The sequence below is a fragment of the Lepidochelys kempii genome, chromosome 7 (assembly GCF_965140265.1).
Source record: "Lepidochelys kempii isolate rLepKem1 chromosome 7, rLepKem1.hap2, whole genome shotgun sequence".
Taxonomy (NCBI): Eukaryota; Metazoa; Chordata; order Testudines; family Cheloniidae; genus Lepidochelys; species Lepidochelys kempii.
The window spans coordinates 117,559,312-117,571,659 of NC_133262.1; the positions used below are offsets into that span (position 1 = coordinate 117,559,312).

At 39.3% G+C, this 12,348-nt stretch overlaps 1 protein-coding gene across 16 annotated transcripts in view; it reads right to left on the reverse strand.

Annotated features, from left to right (window-relative positions):
• The window catches only part of ADD3 (adducin 3), a 189,641-nt gene that overhangs the window by 51,147 nt on the left and 126,146 nt on the right, over nucleotides 1–12,348 (reverse strand). For 14 of the 16 annotated variants that reach the window (XM_073354406.1, XM_073354410.1, XM_073354415.1 and 11 more), the window contains one exon: nucleotides 4,473–4,696. The exons of 1 other annotated variant lie outside the window; for it this stretch is intronic. In XM_073354406.1, the coding sequence (XP_073210507.1) occupies nucleotides 4,473–4,667 (195 nt within the window). In that variant the 5' untranslated portion in view covers nucleotides 4,668–4,696. Of the gene's footprint in view, nucleotides 1–4,472; nucleotides 4,697–6,995; nucleotides 7,097–12,348 lie in introns of those variants that run through there. One more of the 16 variants, XM_073354408.1, reaches the window with a different exon arrangement.

Consider the following 12,348-nt stretch of genomic DNA (forward strand, 5'->3'; position numbering starts at 1 on the left):
TCCAATATGTAACGGCAAGCCAAGGCAGTAGCTGGAGCAATATACTAACAGCACCCTTGTGAGTCAGTATATTCTACACCACTTACTTTCTTTAGTCTGTGGTTTTATTCCCAGTAAAGTGCATTAATCTTGCCTGGATATATATGGCCAAGTCTGATCTGATAGGATGGGGCATAGTCTCTTGGCAAAACAAAAGTGTAAGATGACAATTCTTGTTGCTATTGCTGTTTGGGTACTCCGTATAATGAGGAATACAGGTGGACTTGTAGACTGTGTAGCATTTTGAAGAAGGTGGGGCATGTAGACAAACATTTCAGACTACTCATTAGCATCAGCTCAATCTTGCCTGGGTTTAAATTCAGCCGGGGTTCTTCATCCCAAAGAGAATATCATTCAGGCACTATGATATCTGGGGAACGGTGTTGACATCTGACACTTTGCTGTGTGTCAACTGCATATTTAAGCCATTGGTGTCCGACAGTCTCACTTAGAGGTTTGACTAGAATGGGGGAAGAGAATGGATGAGAGCTACAGAAGATGAGGTGCAGAAGAACTCTCTCAGCAAACTGCTGTTCACTCCTCCCAGTTCAGAAATAAAACAGCATCACCAGCTGCAAAGATCCTGCAGAATAAGGAAGGATGTTTTTTTCATTGTTTATGGCCAAGTAGAGATTATCCAGAAGCATAATCAATCTGTTTCTGTGCTATCTCCTGATCTAAAACTGGATCAGGATGGGTGCAGGACACTGAGAAAAGGCAGGTGTAATAAGGATGGCTTTTCAGTAGCTTCTAAATTGTTTTACTTAGAAACTGGAAATTGAATATCAGATTGCAGCTTGTGAGGCTGGCTGCATCCAATGTTGGTGTAATAATGCCTCAAGCACACAGGCAGAGCGCTTCAAAGGAATGCTGAATATCTGGTGCGTCTTTCACTAAGCAGGAATGGCATTGGTTAACATGGCAAGTAATGTCATATCAGACCTCTTCAACCACCCACCAACTTGCCTGACTTCTAGAAGTCTTTTATGGTCATTTATTCCACCACAGGACATGACGTTGGAATCTGCTTGGCGCAATTAATGGTCAACGACAGTCATTAATCACTCTCTCATCACTGGCCCAACCATCTGTCTGCCAGGTTTTGGCCGGCCAAGAAACTGTGGTCATCTCTGAACCAGTTTCGAACAGGACAGAGCAACTGTGCAGCCAGTCTCTTTAAATGGGGTTTTTCTAATGACCCATGATGCAGCTGCGGTCAACATCAGACTACGTTGCATATCACTGTCGAGTGCGCACTGACTTATTTTCAGTGGTGGGCTACCGGTTCTCCACCTGGCTGATGACGACGCCATTATATGGCTGGGCACATTGCACCTACGCCAATGAATGTCATGAGTCACTATTTTCTACAGGTTTCTAGCCTCTGTCAAACATTGGCATAAACCTGCAGTATTAAATGATTATCTTCGTCTAAGAATTAATGGTATGCCTAGAAGAAAGAAGCCTCAGAGAAGATGACAACTGGATAGGCCCCTTTTGTTAGTTCTGCCACTGCAATGCCATCCAAAGATTCCTATCAAAATTCGAGTCCTTATATATCAGGTGTTGTACAAAACATTGCGGCGGTGACTGCATCATTCCCAAAAAACTTACATCCTTAGCAGATTCTGAAACATTTTCTAATTTGCTTTCTTACTAAATTATTTGGATTCTCCAATTAGAAGCAGTAAGAGATTTCTTGGTACTGAACATAAAATCTGAATAACTGAGCTCCCTTGTACTTTGTAGTGTTTTGCATAAGAGATTCTACCAGCACGGCCTACATTATCATCTTGTCACCTTTAGTTAGTGTTTCAATCCAAAATTCCTCCCCCACAAAGAGCAGGGATGTCTGGACAACCCAATCCTGCGCACATAAGCTTTATATTTTAAAGGAAAGGAAGACAATTTCTCCCTACATGCATTTCATAGTTAAAGACTACATTTCTCTAACCCGAATATATTTTAATTGCTTCACATGCTAGAATTGGCTTAAAACATTACCAGCAAAGAAGCCTTTTTTAAAAAAAAATATATATATATATATATTTTCTCATTTTTCTAAATTCCTAAAAAGAATTTAGTACTTACAAAAAGGAATAACCCAGAGACACCAGACAGACAAAATACAGGAATGCCCTTGCAAGCTTCTTGCATAAGATAACTCTTCCAGTGTATCTCAAAAACACCACCTGCAATACCCAGGACATTCCAACCTCGGACCTATACTGAGCAGATTGGCAATAGAACAGAAGTTTTCTGGTATTTTTGTGACACAAAGCGTTCACAAGGGGCCACGTCATTTTCATTTCTGACCCAAAAGAAACTGAAGCTAAATCTCAAGTAATCCACTTGATACAGCCATGGAGAAACTTAATTCCATCACTGTCCCTAAATCTGTGAAGAGATTTGCTTTAAGGACATTCTCTCCTCTGGACACTATATTAAAAATTGTTTATTCCATCAGAGAAGGAATTGTAGCAGAGATCTCTAAATATTCTCCATTTCAACAATGAAACAGAGAAGCGGGAAAGGGGATTCAGGTCTGACAGATGTCTGTAGGTCAAGCACAGCTTCTCATTTTTTACTAGATTGTCAGACACTGAGCACACACAGCTATAGTTTTCTTCTTCAGCATCTCAAGGCCTAGCAGCCTCCAGCACCTAGCTTATTTGGCCAACTTTTAAAATACTGGCATCTATAAATGGTCCCTGGCACAAGCAGTGGGCTCAGCTTCTCCCACACCAGGAGGCAGATAGTAACCTCTAGGTTCCTGTGTCTTCCAATTTTCTATTAAACAAGTCAGCTAAATTTGGGAGTACCATCTCTCCCACCCTCCCTAAATCCTCAGGCTGACCTTGCATATCAAAAGTAGCATGATCACAATAAACAGGAGTTGATTACATTTGGCAAATTGGAAAACAATCTTTCATCCAATAAGGCTAAGGTTAGTTGTGCCTATGAAATTCAGCACTTTTTCTGCATTTAAATTAATGAAAGAACACTGTAAGAAACCATGTTGGCCCAGTGTAATTTATTGCAATCTCATTTTATCCCTCTCAATCAGCTGAAAATTTGGTGAGTTTGTTCTGATTGTTTTAAGAATTTGGGATATCCACTTCCCCTCCTTTGTGAATAGTTTAGTAGTATAGGTCAGAGTCCAATCATTATCTTTGAGAACTGAATTATTTTTCTAACAACTTAGTATGATTATGCATTACTCCCTTAGAGTATTTCCTGAACACTGAATAGTTTGGTTGCAAAATTAAAGTTGCACAAAGTTACTTGAACATAATAAATTCCTGAGTCATGGGGTTTGAACATTTAGATTCAAATCTATATGCAGAATCTGAAAAGCACTCCAAGGTAACATTTTAGTGAACAATCCTATTATTCATGAGTGTCTATAATATGGTGGGTTTCAGAGTAGCAGCATGGTTAGTCTGTATTCGCAAAAAGAAGAATGCATCTGATGAAGTGAGCTGTAGCTCACAAAAGCTTATGCTCTAATAAATTTGTTAGTCTCTAAGGTGCCACAAGTACTCTTTATAATATGGTGATTACTAACCACTGTTTGCAATCTTATTATGCATGGAAAATGTCAAATTAAAATTCTACCCCCCCTCCCAAATTATAGAAAAACAGATGAGAAAAGAAAATTTGAAAACAAAACTAATTCAAAAGAGAAAAATTGCTTCAGAATATTTTTGACACCTCTACTATTTTTAGACATGCCATGGATTTTCAAGAGTACTCAATAGATTAATGCCAAACAGAACATAAATTAAGACTAACTCCATCAAGGGGTTATGGAGACCTTCCCCCCCCTCCCCCCAGGACTCTTGATGGAATTAACAGACCTATATGCCAGTTGTACAAGTGCTGAATTTACATGAGGTGTACATGAATGCTGGTGGTGTAAAGTATGCACCATTACTCCTTCCAAGTACCCAAAGAACAATTTAGCTTTTAAACACACCTCGAAAGCACAATTTAAAAAAACTTTTTTTAAAGGTAAGAGTGTTGCTGATACAACTGATAAGTCAAATATTCAAAATAAAATTGGAATGCAGATCTGCGTATAAATGTCTTAGTTTGTCCACATTTGGCCAGTGACTCTGTCACTCTCTTCCCTGCTTTTAAGTTTTAATCAAGTGCCTTGTAGCTGGCTAGCTACTTTTGTACTTCTTTAATGAAGCATTACACCATGAAAACATCATTTGAAAACCAGTAATGGGCAGTTTGTTCATACACTAAAACTATGCAAACAAAATGTTGTATAACCTAAGTGTTTACTGATTGTTCTTATGAAAAGCTTCATGGCCCTCTAGCTGTGATTCAGTCTCAAATTCTGTTTTGTGCTGTTTTGTTTTTGAGTTAATCTCTGGAGGGGGGGGAGAGGGGGAATCTTTTGTTTCCTTAATCCTACTCACGGGACTCTGCAGTATCTGAGTGACCCTCTTCCTTTGCTCCATCATGTTGAAGTCTTGTCTCAGATCAGGAGACATGTTTCTCTCACGGATGTACTCTGGGTCATTTTCATTGATGCGGTCAAAATACCTCTCTTTGTGAGGCATGCTGGGAGGGGGAGGGGTGGTGATCACCCCCTGACTGGCATCAGTACTCATGCTTCAATACTGCAGATTATGCTCGTCACCTGGAACAATAAGAGGCCAGGAGATAATTAATGCCATTTAAAAACAAGACAACAAATAGACCTTACAAAACTGGACAAATACAATCTTCTCTCCTCCCCAGCAAGAAGACAAATGACAATTGCTTAAAATGCAGCAACTTCACAATCAGCAATTGGGGGGTCGGGGTGGGAGGAGCTGTGTACCAAAAAATTCACACACAAAACAGAAGTTACATAACACAACCATTTATTCATTTATTTATTTAAAAGCCCTTTAAAGTCCTCAGTTATGACTTTATCATCATCAATCATTCCGATTCAAACTTTTAAAACGCACCAGTCATTTCAACAAAACAAGTGTTAATGTTGAGAATATTCATAATGTACTTTATGACAAATCTCCCCCTCAACATTTTATAAAAATCCATTCACTCTCTGGCCCCCAGCCCACCATCCTGTGTAATTCCACTTTCTGACACATTGAACTTCTGCTAAATCCTATTACAATACTGGACCCTTTGTATACAACACAATTATATGCTCATAGCTCACTGCCTAACTTTAACTAAGGAAGTAAGGGCATTTCTCAATTACAGCATTTCCAAACCATCCTGTAACTTCAGAGGGAAGATTAAGCTCTGGTCGCATTAAAGATTCTCAGCAGATCTCAACAGCCCCCAAAATGGTGCCTCAACCCTGAGAAGACTAATCAAAAACTGTTAAGAAACTGGGGGGGGGGGGGGGGGGGAGAGATCATGTGATCAGTTTCCCAGGACTGCAGCTTTAATATTCACTAAAAATAAATACACAGTGCTAATTTTCTTCCACTTGTGTGTTGTTATAAGATACTTTCTTGCCCAAGCTGAAATTTGATAAATTATATTGGGAAAAAACCTCATGTAGGCTTGATTTTAAAAGCTTCAAAAGAGCATCTGTGAAAATGTTGTAGAACTGGTTTTAAGCAGAAATCTGAATCACCACTCATGGAGATCCAGGTTCAGACACAAACTCAGGAATCTTATTCTTCAAGCTGGAGAGGACTCAGTGATTTTTTTTTCAGTTTTGCGTTATTTCTGAAGAAATAACTCCAGCTTTCATGATTGAGATTATTGACATAGAGGGATGTGGGGACTTGTGACAAGTGCAAGGGTACAAACTGGCTTACAATGAACTAGGTATTCATCACATTTCAGCTTCTCTGTCCTCTTATTCAGGAAAAGAAACTAACATTTCAAAAAATCCTTATGTATTATATTCGTGCTAGATAAATAGACGATTAAAAAAAATAAACAGTAGGCTCCCTCTCAAAATATGGGTTTAATCCCTTCCACAACACAAAGTTAACTACAACAGATTTACATCAGATTCTCTAGACTCACACTCTGGGGCAGATCCCCGGCTGAGGATCTGCTCCCTTGTATTTTTTATTTCTATTACAGATCCAGAATTGCTGAACTCATGCTTTGGCCAACCAACTAGCCTCAGAGACCACCTCCAAAGCTATTCTGTAAATTGGCTCGCAACAGCCCATCTTGAAAGAGTGGCAAACTATAAATCTTGCTCTGTGCTTGCTTTTTTCTTCCCATGAGCTGCACATCCACAAGAATTAGATTTCCTAAAATGCTCCTGCACCCTGGTAACCAAGTAGCAAATTGTTGCTCTGCTGCTAATTCACTTGGCTGGTCTCAGAAAAAAATTGAGCACACACATCATACTTTAACTTTTTAAAAAGTCTATGGGATATAATTAGTTCTAGTCTGTTACTTTACAATACATTCTTGTGGTGACAGTAAAATCTAGTCATCTGTAAAAAGAAAAGAATCAAATACATGACTGGCAATACCTAGATTTCCCAAGAGATATTTTCTAATTGCGGGAAACTTCACTTTTTTCTTCACTCCCCTTCCTTTCTCTCTAATATGTTGCCTAGTCAATAAAGGTGTAACATTTAAACCTTGGAACTCCAACTAGACATATGCACTATCTGTGTACGGTGCCTGCAGCCATATCATTTCAGGCCATAACTTAGATGGGAGACCTCAAACAGACAGCTGCGTGACATGTCATTTTTGACTTAATAGTTGTCACTCTTCCTTCCGAGTCTCTAACAGACGAATACTCTCCACATGGTACTGGAGGTGCCATTTTTCACATGGATATAAAATTGAAGGCCTGAACACCTGCGGTTACTGAATATCCCATGGCATTTTTCACAGAGTAGGCAAGTTAATCTCAGTATTTCATAATTTACCCAAATAGACATTTGGGCAAATTACATTCTGCTTGCATTTTAAACTGCACAATACAACAGACTTCATACCTTGTCCTAAACTTGTGTGAGGTTGCTTTTCACTCTTAAACATCTCCCACATTCCACCCACAGAGATGGCTATCTTCCAGTGGTGAAAGGAAAGGCTCCTACATTATCCAGTTTGACAGATGCTTTGGAAATATAAAGTAGCAATTCCTCTTTTCTCATCTTGAATAAAAAAGTGCAGACAGACACACTGAAAAACATGCATGGTTTTTGGATCTCTACAACGGCCTCATCCTCTCCCCTTTAGCACAGGGCTGGTGAGGATATAAAGGTTAGGGACTTGCAGGAAACCCAGACCCAAGCTACATGAATCACTGGGCAAGCTGCATGAGGGGGTTCTCTCTCTCTGTGCTTATATAAGGGTCCTTAACCCAACTAGCAGCAAGGTCAGCTCAGTTGCTGTGCTGCTATTGGTTCTGGCCCTTCCACTGGTGGTCAGGAAAAAAAGGAAAGTGGTGGTAAGTACCTCTCAGAATAGTGTTAGCTAATCTGTTTCCTGTTCATGCTATGCAGCCCAAGTTGGGTAAATGGGGTACATCAGTTCATCTAGATATTTCCCTCGTTTTACAACACGCTACATAAAAAGCACTAGCAAAGTCAGTGCAAACTAAAATTTCATACAATGAATTGTTTATCCTGCTCTATATACACTATACGCTGAAATGTAAGTACAATATGTATATTCCAATTTATTTATTTTATAATTATATGGTAAAAATAAGTAAGCAAGTAATTTTTCAGTAATAGTGTGCTGTGACACTTTTGTGTTTTTAAATCTGATTTTGTAAGCAAGTAGTTTTTAAGTGAGGTGAAACCTGGGGTAAACAAGACAAATCAGACTCCTGAAAGGGGTAGAGTAGTCTGGAAAGGTTGAGAGCCACTAGTATAGAGCAACATGGGGAAAAAAGGAGAGAAATGACAGAGACAGCATTGCCTACATAAATAGCAACCTGCCACTGGATCAAGAAAGGACAGTAACAACAAATGGACACAAGGATCAAACCTGAAAGTGTGCATCCCTACCCTCTGTGGGTTGTACTCACTCAGATACCCAAGGCATCTGGCTTTTCCAACACCTGAATTCTTATTGGTATAAGATAAAACTCTTGTTAGTTGGTTGGATTTGAGGGGTGGGGTGGGGTTGGAGAAAGTCAGAGTCAGCTAACAACTGCTCTACCTCCCTTCCATTTAGTTATGTCCTCATTCACATGGAGCTGAATTCCTGTGTTGAAAGAGAAGGAAGAGAGATGGCTCTGTGTGTGTTTGGGGTGCGGGGAAGGGGAAGGGGAGGATGCTCTGACGTGGCTATATTACTTCTCTGTGTGGCCTCCTCACTCCATTTCCACTGGATTTCCTGTTTTGCTTCTATCTGTCTTGGACTGGAAACTTAAGAGTGTGTTTTAACTTTATTACTACAATACAGACTTTTCCACTGAAAATGAAGCTTTATACAATAAAAACTCTCTCAATTAATTACATACAACAGAAAGTTCATTTCAGGCTGCAAGACTGAGCCTTCGTCACACATTCCCAGCCTGATACTTTGTAGATTTTATTCCCCAGAATAGCGTGGTCCACTGTCTTACCTGGAATAACTGTTAGTAATAATTGTATTAAATACTAGAAGCAATTTGTGGACAAAGAGGTTGGGGGTAAGAAGAGAGAAGAGGTAAGAGATAAACAGAGGTGTGGAAGAGGAAGATTGAAATCAAGAGATTAAGACACATGGAAAATTTCTCTCACCAAAGACAGTGCCTTGGGGGTGAACACAAGAAGCGCAGACTTCAGGAAAGTCAATTGTGGCATTTGGAAATGACAGGAGTTACAGGGGACATGCCAAATTAACTGACCTACAAGAAAATATTCAGACTTAACTCTTCCTTTTAGGACCCTAGTAGAACAAATTTCTGAATCAAACTGTTCATTACCATTAGGCACCTTCACTTCCACCATGTAGCACAAACTCCACTCTGAAATTTTTCAGTACCCCAAATTAACCACTGCTATTACTGAAGCCTTTGGATTTCATTTGAAAGTGCTTTGAGATTAAACATCCAATCTGACTGATTATTAACCATAATGGTGATTCATGCCTTATAATTAGCTTTGTTCCAGAGCATAACAAAATCTAATTAAGCAAAGGAACAGAATTCAATAAGTCTTTGATTTCCTTACCAAGAGAAAAAAATTAACTGAGAACTAAATCTCTTTCCAACAGTAAGGTGATGTGATTTCTCTCAGGTTACAGCAGGTCTGTTCTGCCACCACCAAATCTCTTGTACATCAACAAGACAAATAAGTTACATGTCTAAGCATCATCTCTTTCCCAAATCATTTGTGGAATTGGAAAGATCCATGAAATATTAGAGGGAGGTTACCATTTGTTCAAAAATAGATCTGCTTTAGCCCATATATAATAAATACAGACTAACATAATTCCACAAATATTTTGCAGAAAATGTATACCTAAATCTGGTTTCATAAAAGTAAATTGAGGCAAACTAATGCCTGAGGGTTACCAACAGAATAGCTTAATATAGTACTACACTTTTGATCCATCTCCTATTGTTCTTTTCCACTTAGACTGAGTTGATAGAATAATTTTCCTCGCCTTTGAAACTCCACTTTAAAACAGACGAGACACTGTATGACAGTTTACACTTTTTTCTAAGTAATGAGAGCATTAACAACACAAAAATACAGTTCTCCAGGTCCAATTTTTAAGTATTTGAACCATTGTTACTTTACCGTAAAGAGCAATTGAATTATCTGTCTTAATTGTAACTAGCAGGACAACCTACCCTGAAAATAAGAACAGTAACTTAAGTAAATTTACTTTAGAGGCTAGACTGAATGACTTATTCAGTGTCTGCTTGAAACTGGGGCACAGACCAGGGCTAGCTAGCTGTGGTTCAAGCCAGATAACACTGAACTGACTTTAGTGGATATGAGAAGGATATCTGCCCCTTTAATTGAGGGTGTGAAATTCTTAGTCTTTTGAGAGAGACACTTTGTGGTGGATCCAGTGCCTGTCACTTTACCTCAGCAATAGCAACAATCCATTGCAGGTGCAGCTACTGCTAGGCCACATTTTCAGAGCAACACATGGGGATTTAGCAGCACAAGTCCCACTAAAAAAATCTACATTTGTAAGTTGCCCTTTCATGATAAAGAGATTGCACTATGGTACTTGTATGAGGTGAACTGAAAAATACCATTTAATTTGTTTATCATTTTTACAGTGAAAATATTTGTAATAAAATATAAAGTGAGAACTGTACATTGTGTGTGCTGTGTTGTAATTGAAATCAATATATTTGAAAATGTAGAACATCCAAAAATGTTTAATAAATTTCAATTAGTATTCCATTGTCTAACAGTGCAATTAAAACTGCAATCAACTGCAATTAATTTGAGTTAATTGCGTGAGTTAACTGCAATTAATTGTCAGCCCTAATCATAATGCTATTGTATAAATTTGTGATGCACCCAAACGTTGAGTACTGCATGCAGGCACCCCATCTCAAAAAATATAGAATAGAATTGGAAAAGGTACAGAGAAGGGCAACAAAGATGATTAGGGGTGTATAAACTGGGACTGTTCAGCTTGGAAAAGAAACTACTAAGGGGGGATACGATAGAGGTCTACAATATCATGAATAGTGTGGAGAAAATGTTATTTACCCCTTCACATAACACAAGAACCCTGAGTCACCCAGTGAAATAAATAGGCAACAGGTTTAAAACAAAGGGAAGTACTTCTTCACACAATACACAGTCAACCTGTGGAATTCAAGGATGCTGTGAAAGCCAAAAGTATAACTGGGTTCAAAAAAGAATTAGGTAAGTTCATGGAGGATAGCTCCTGTCATAAATATAAAGGGAAGGGTAACCACCTTTCTGTATACAGTGCTATAAAATCCCTCCTGGCCAGAGGCAACATCCTGTTACCTGTAAAGGGTTAAGAAGCTCAGCTAACCTGACTGGCACCTGACCCAAAGGACCAATAAGGGGACAAGATACTTTCAAATCTTGGAGGGGGGAGAAGGCTTTTGTTTGTGCTTTTTGTTTACGTGGTTGTCCTCTCTTGGGACAGAGAGGCCAGACAGAAATCCATCTTCTCCAACCCATCCTAATCCAAGTCTCCAATATTGCAACCAATATAGGTAAGCCAGGCAAGGCGGATTAGTTTATCTTTCGTTTATGTGAATTTTCCCTGTGTTAAGGGGGAGGTTTATTCCTGTTTTCTGTAACTTTAAGGTTTTGCCCAGAGGGGGATCCTCTGTGTTTTGAATCTGAATACCCTGTAAAGTATTTTCATCCTGCTTTTACAGATAATTTTTACCTTTCTTTTAAGAACCTGACTGGTTTTTCCATTGTTCCAAGATCCAGGGGTTTGGGTCTTTGATGATTTTGCAACCAATTGGTTAGCATATTATTCTCAAGCCTCCTCAGGAAAGGGGGTGTGTAGGGTTTGGGGGGATATTTTGGGGGAAGACGTCTCCAAGTGGGCTCTTTCCCTGTTCTTTGTTTAAAACGTTTGGTGGTGGCAGCATAGGGTTCAAGGACAAGGCAAAGTTTGTACCTTGGGGAAGTTTTTAACCTAAGCTGGTAAGAATAAGCTAAGGGGGTCTTTCACGCAGGTCCCCACATTTGTACCCTAGAGTTCAGAAAGGGGAAGGAATCCTGACAGCTCCATCAAAGGGTATTAGCCAAGATGATCAGGGATGGCGGCCCATGCCCTGGACATCCTAAGCCTACAACTGCCAGAAGCTGGAGCAGATGACAGGGAATAGATTACTTGATAATTGCCCTGTTCATTCCCTCTGAAACACCTGGTATTGGTCACTGTCAGAAGACAGGATACTGAGCTAGATGTTTGATTGATCTGACCCAGCATGGCTGTTCTTATATAAAACACTTAGTAGATCAGAACAGACAGTCATATAGGCAAAATTACTGCAGAGATGAGGAAGGAAAGCTGAAATGCATAAGCATACAGAAGTAAAACAGGTATTCGTGCAGTGAAGAGAGAATGGAACAATATAGTCTTGTGGTGAGAAATGGGTGAGCGTGGATAATATCAACAGAGGAGGGGGGGGAGGGGAAGTTCCAAGATTCAAGCCACCACAGATCTGTCCACTCCACAAACATCTCTATGCCTTCTTTGTTGCTACTGAACACCTCCCTCTATCACAATGACTACAATGATCCTTACACCATGGTAATTCAAGATGACCTATTAAACACAAAACAAATTGGGTTGTTAAAGCTGTATGTTAACAGGAAGTGGCCAGTCACAACATGGCTACCTCGTTAATTTGTTGTTTCCCTTTCACTATATTTTATCTTTTTT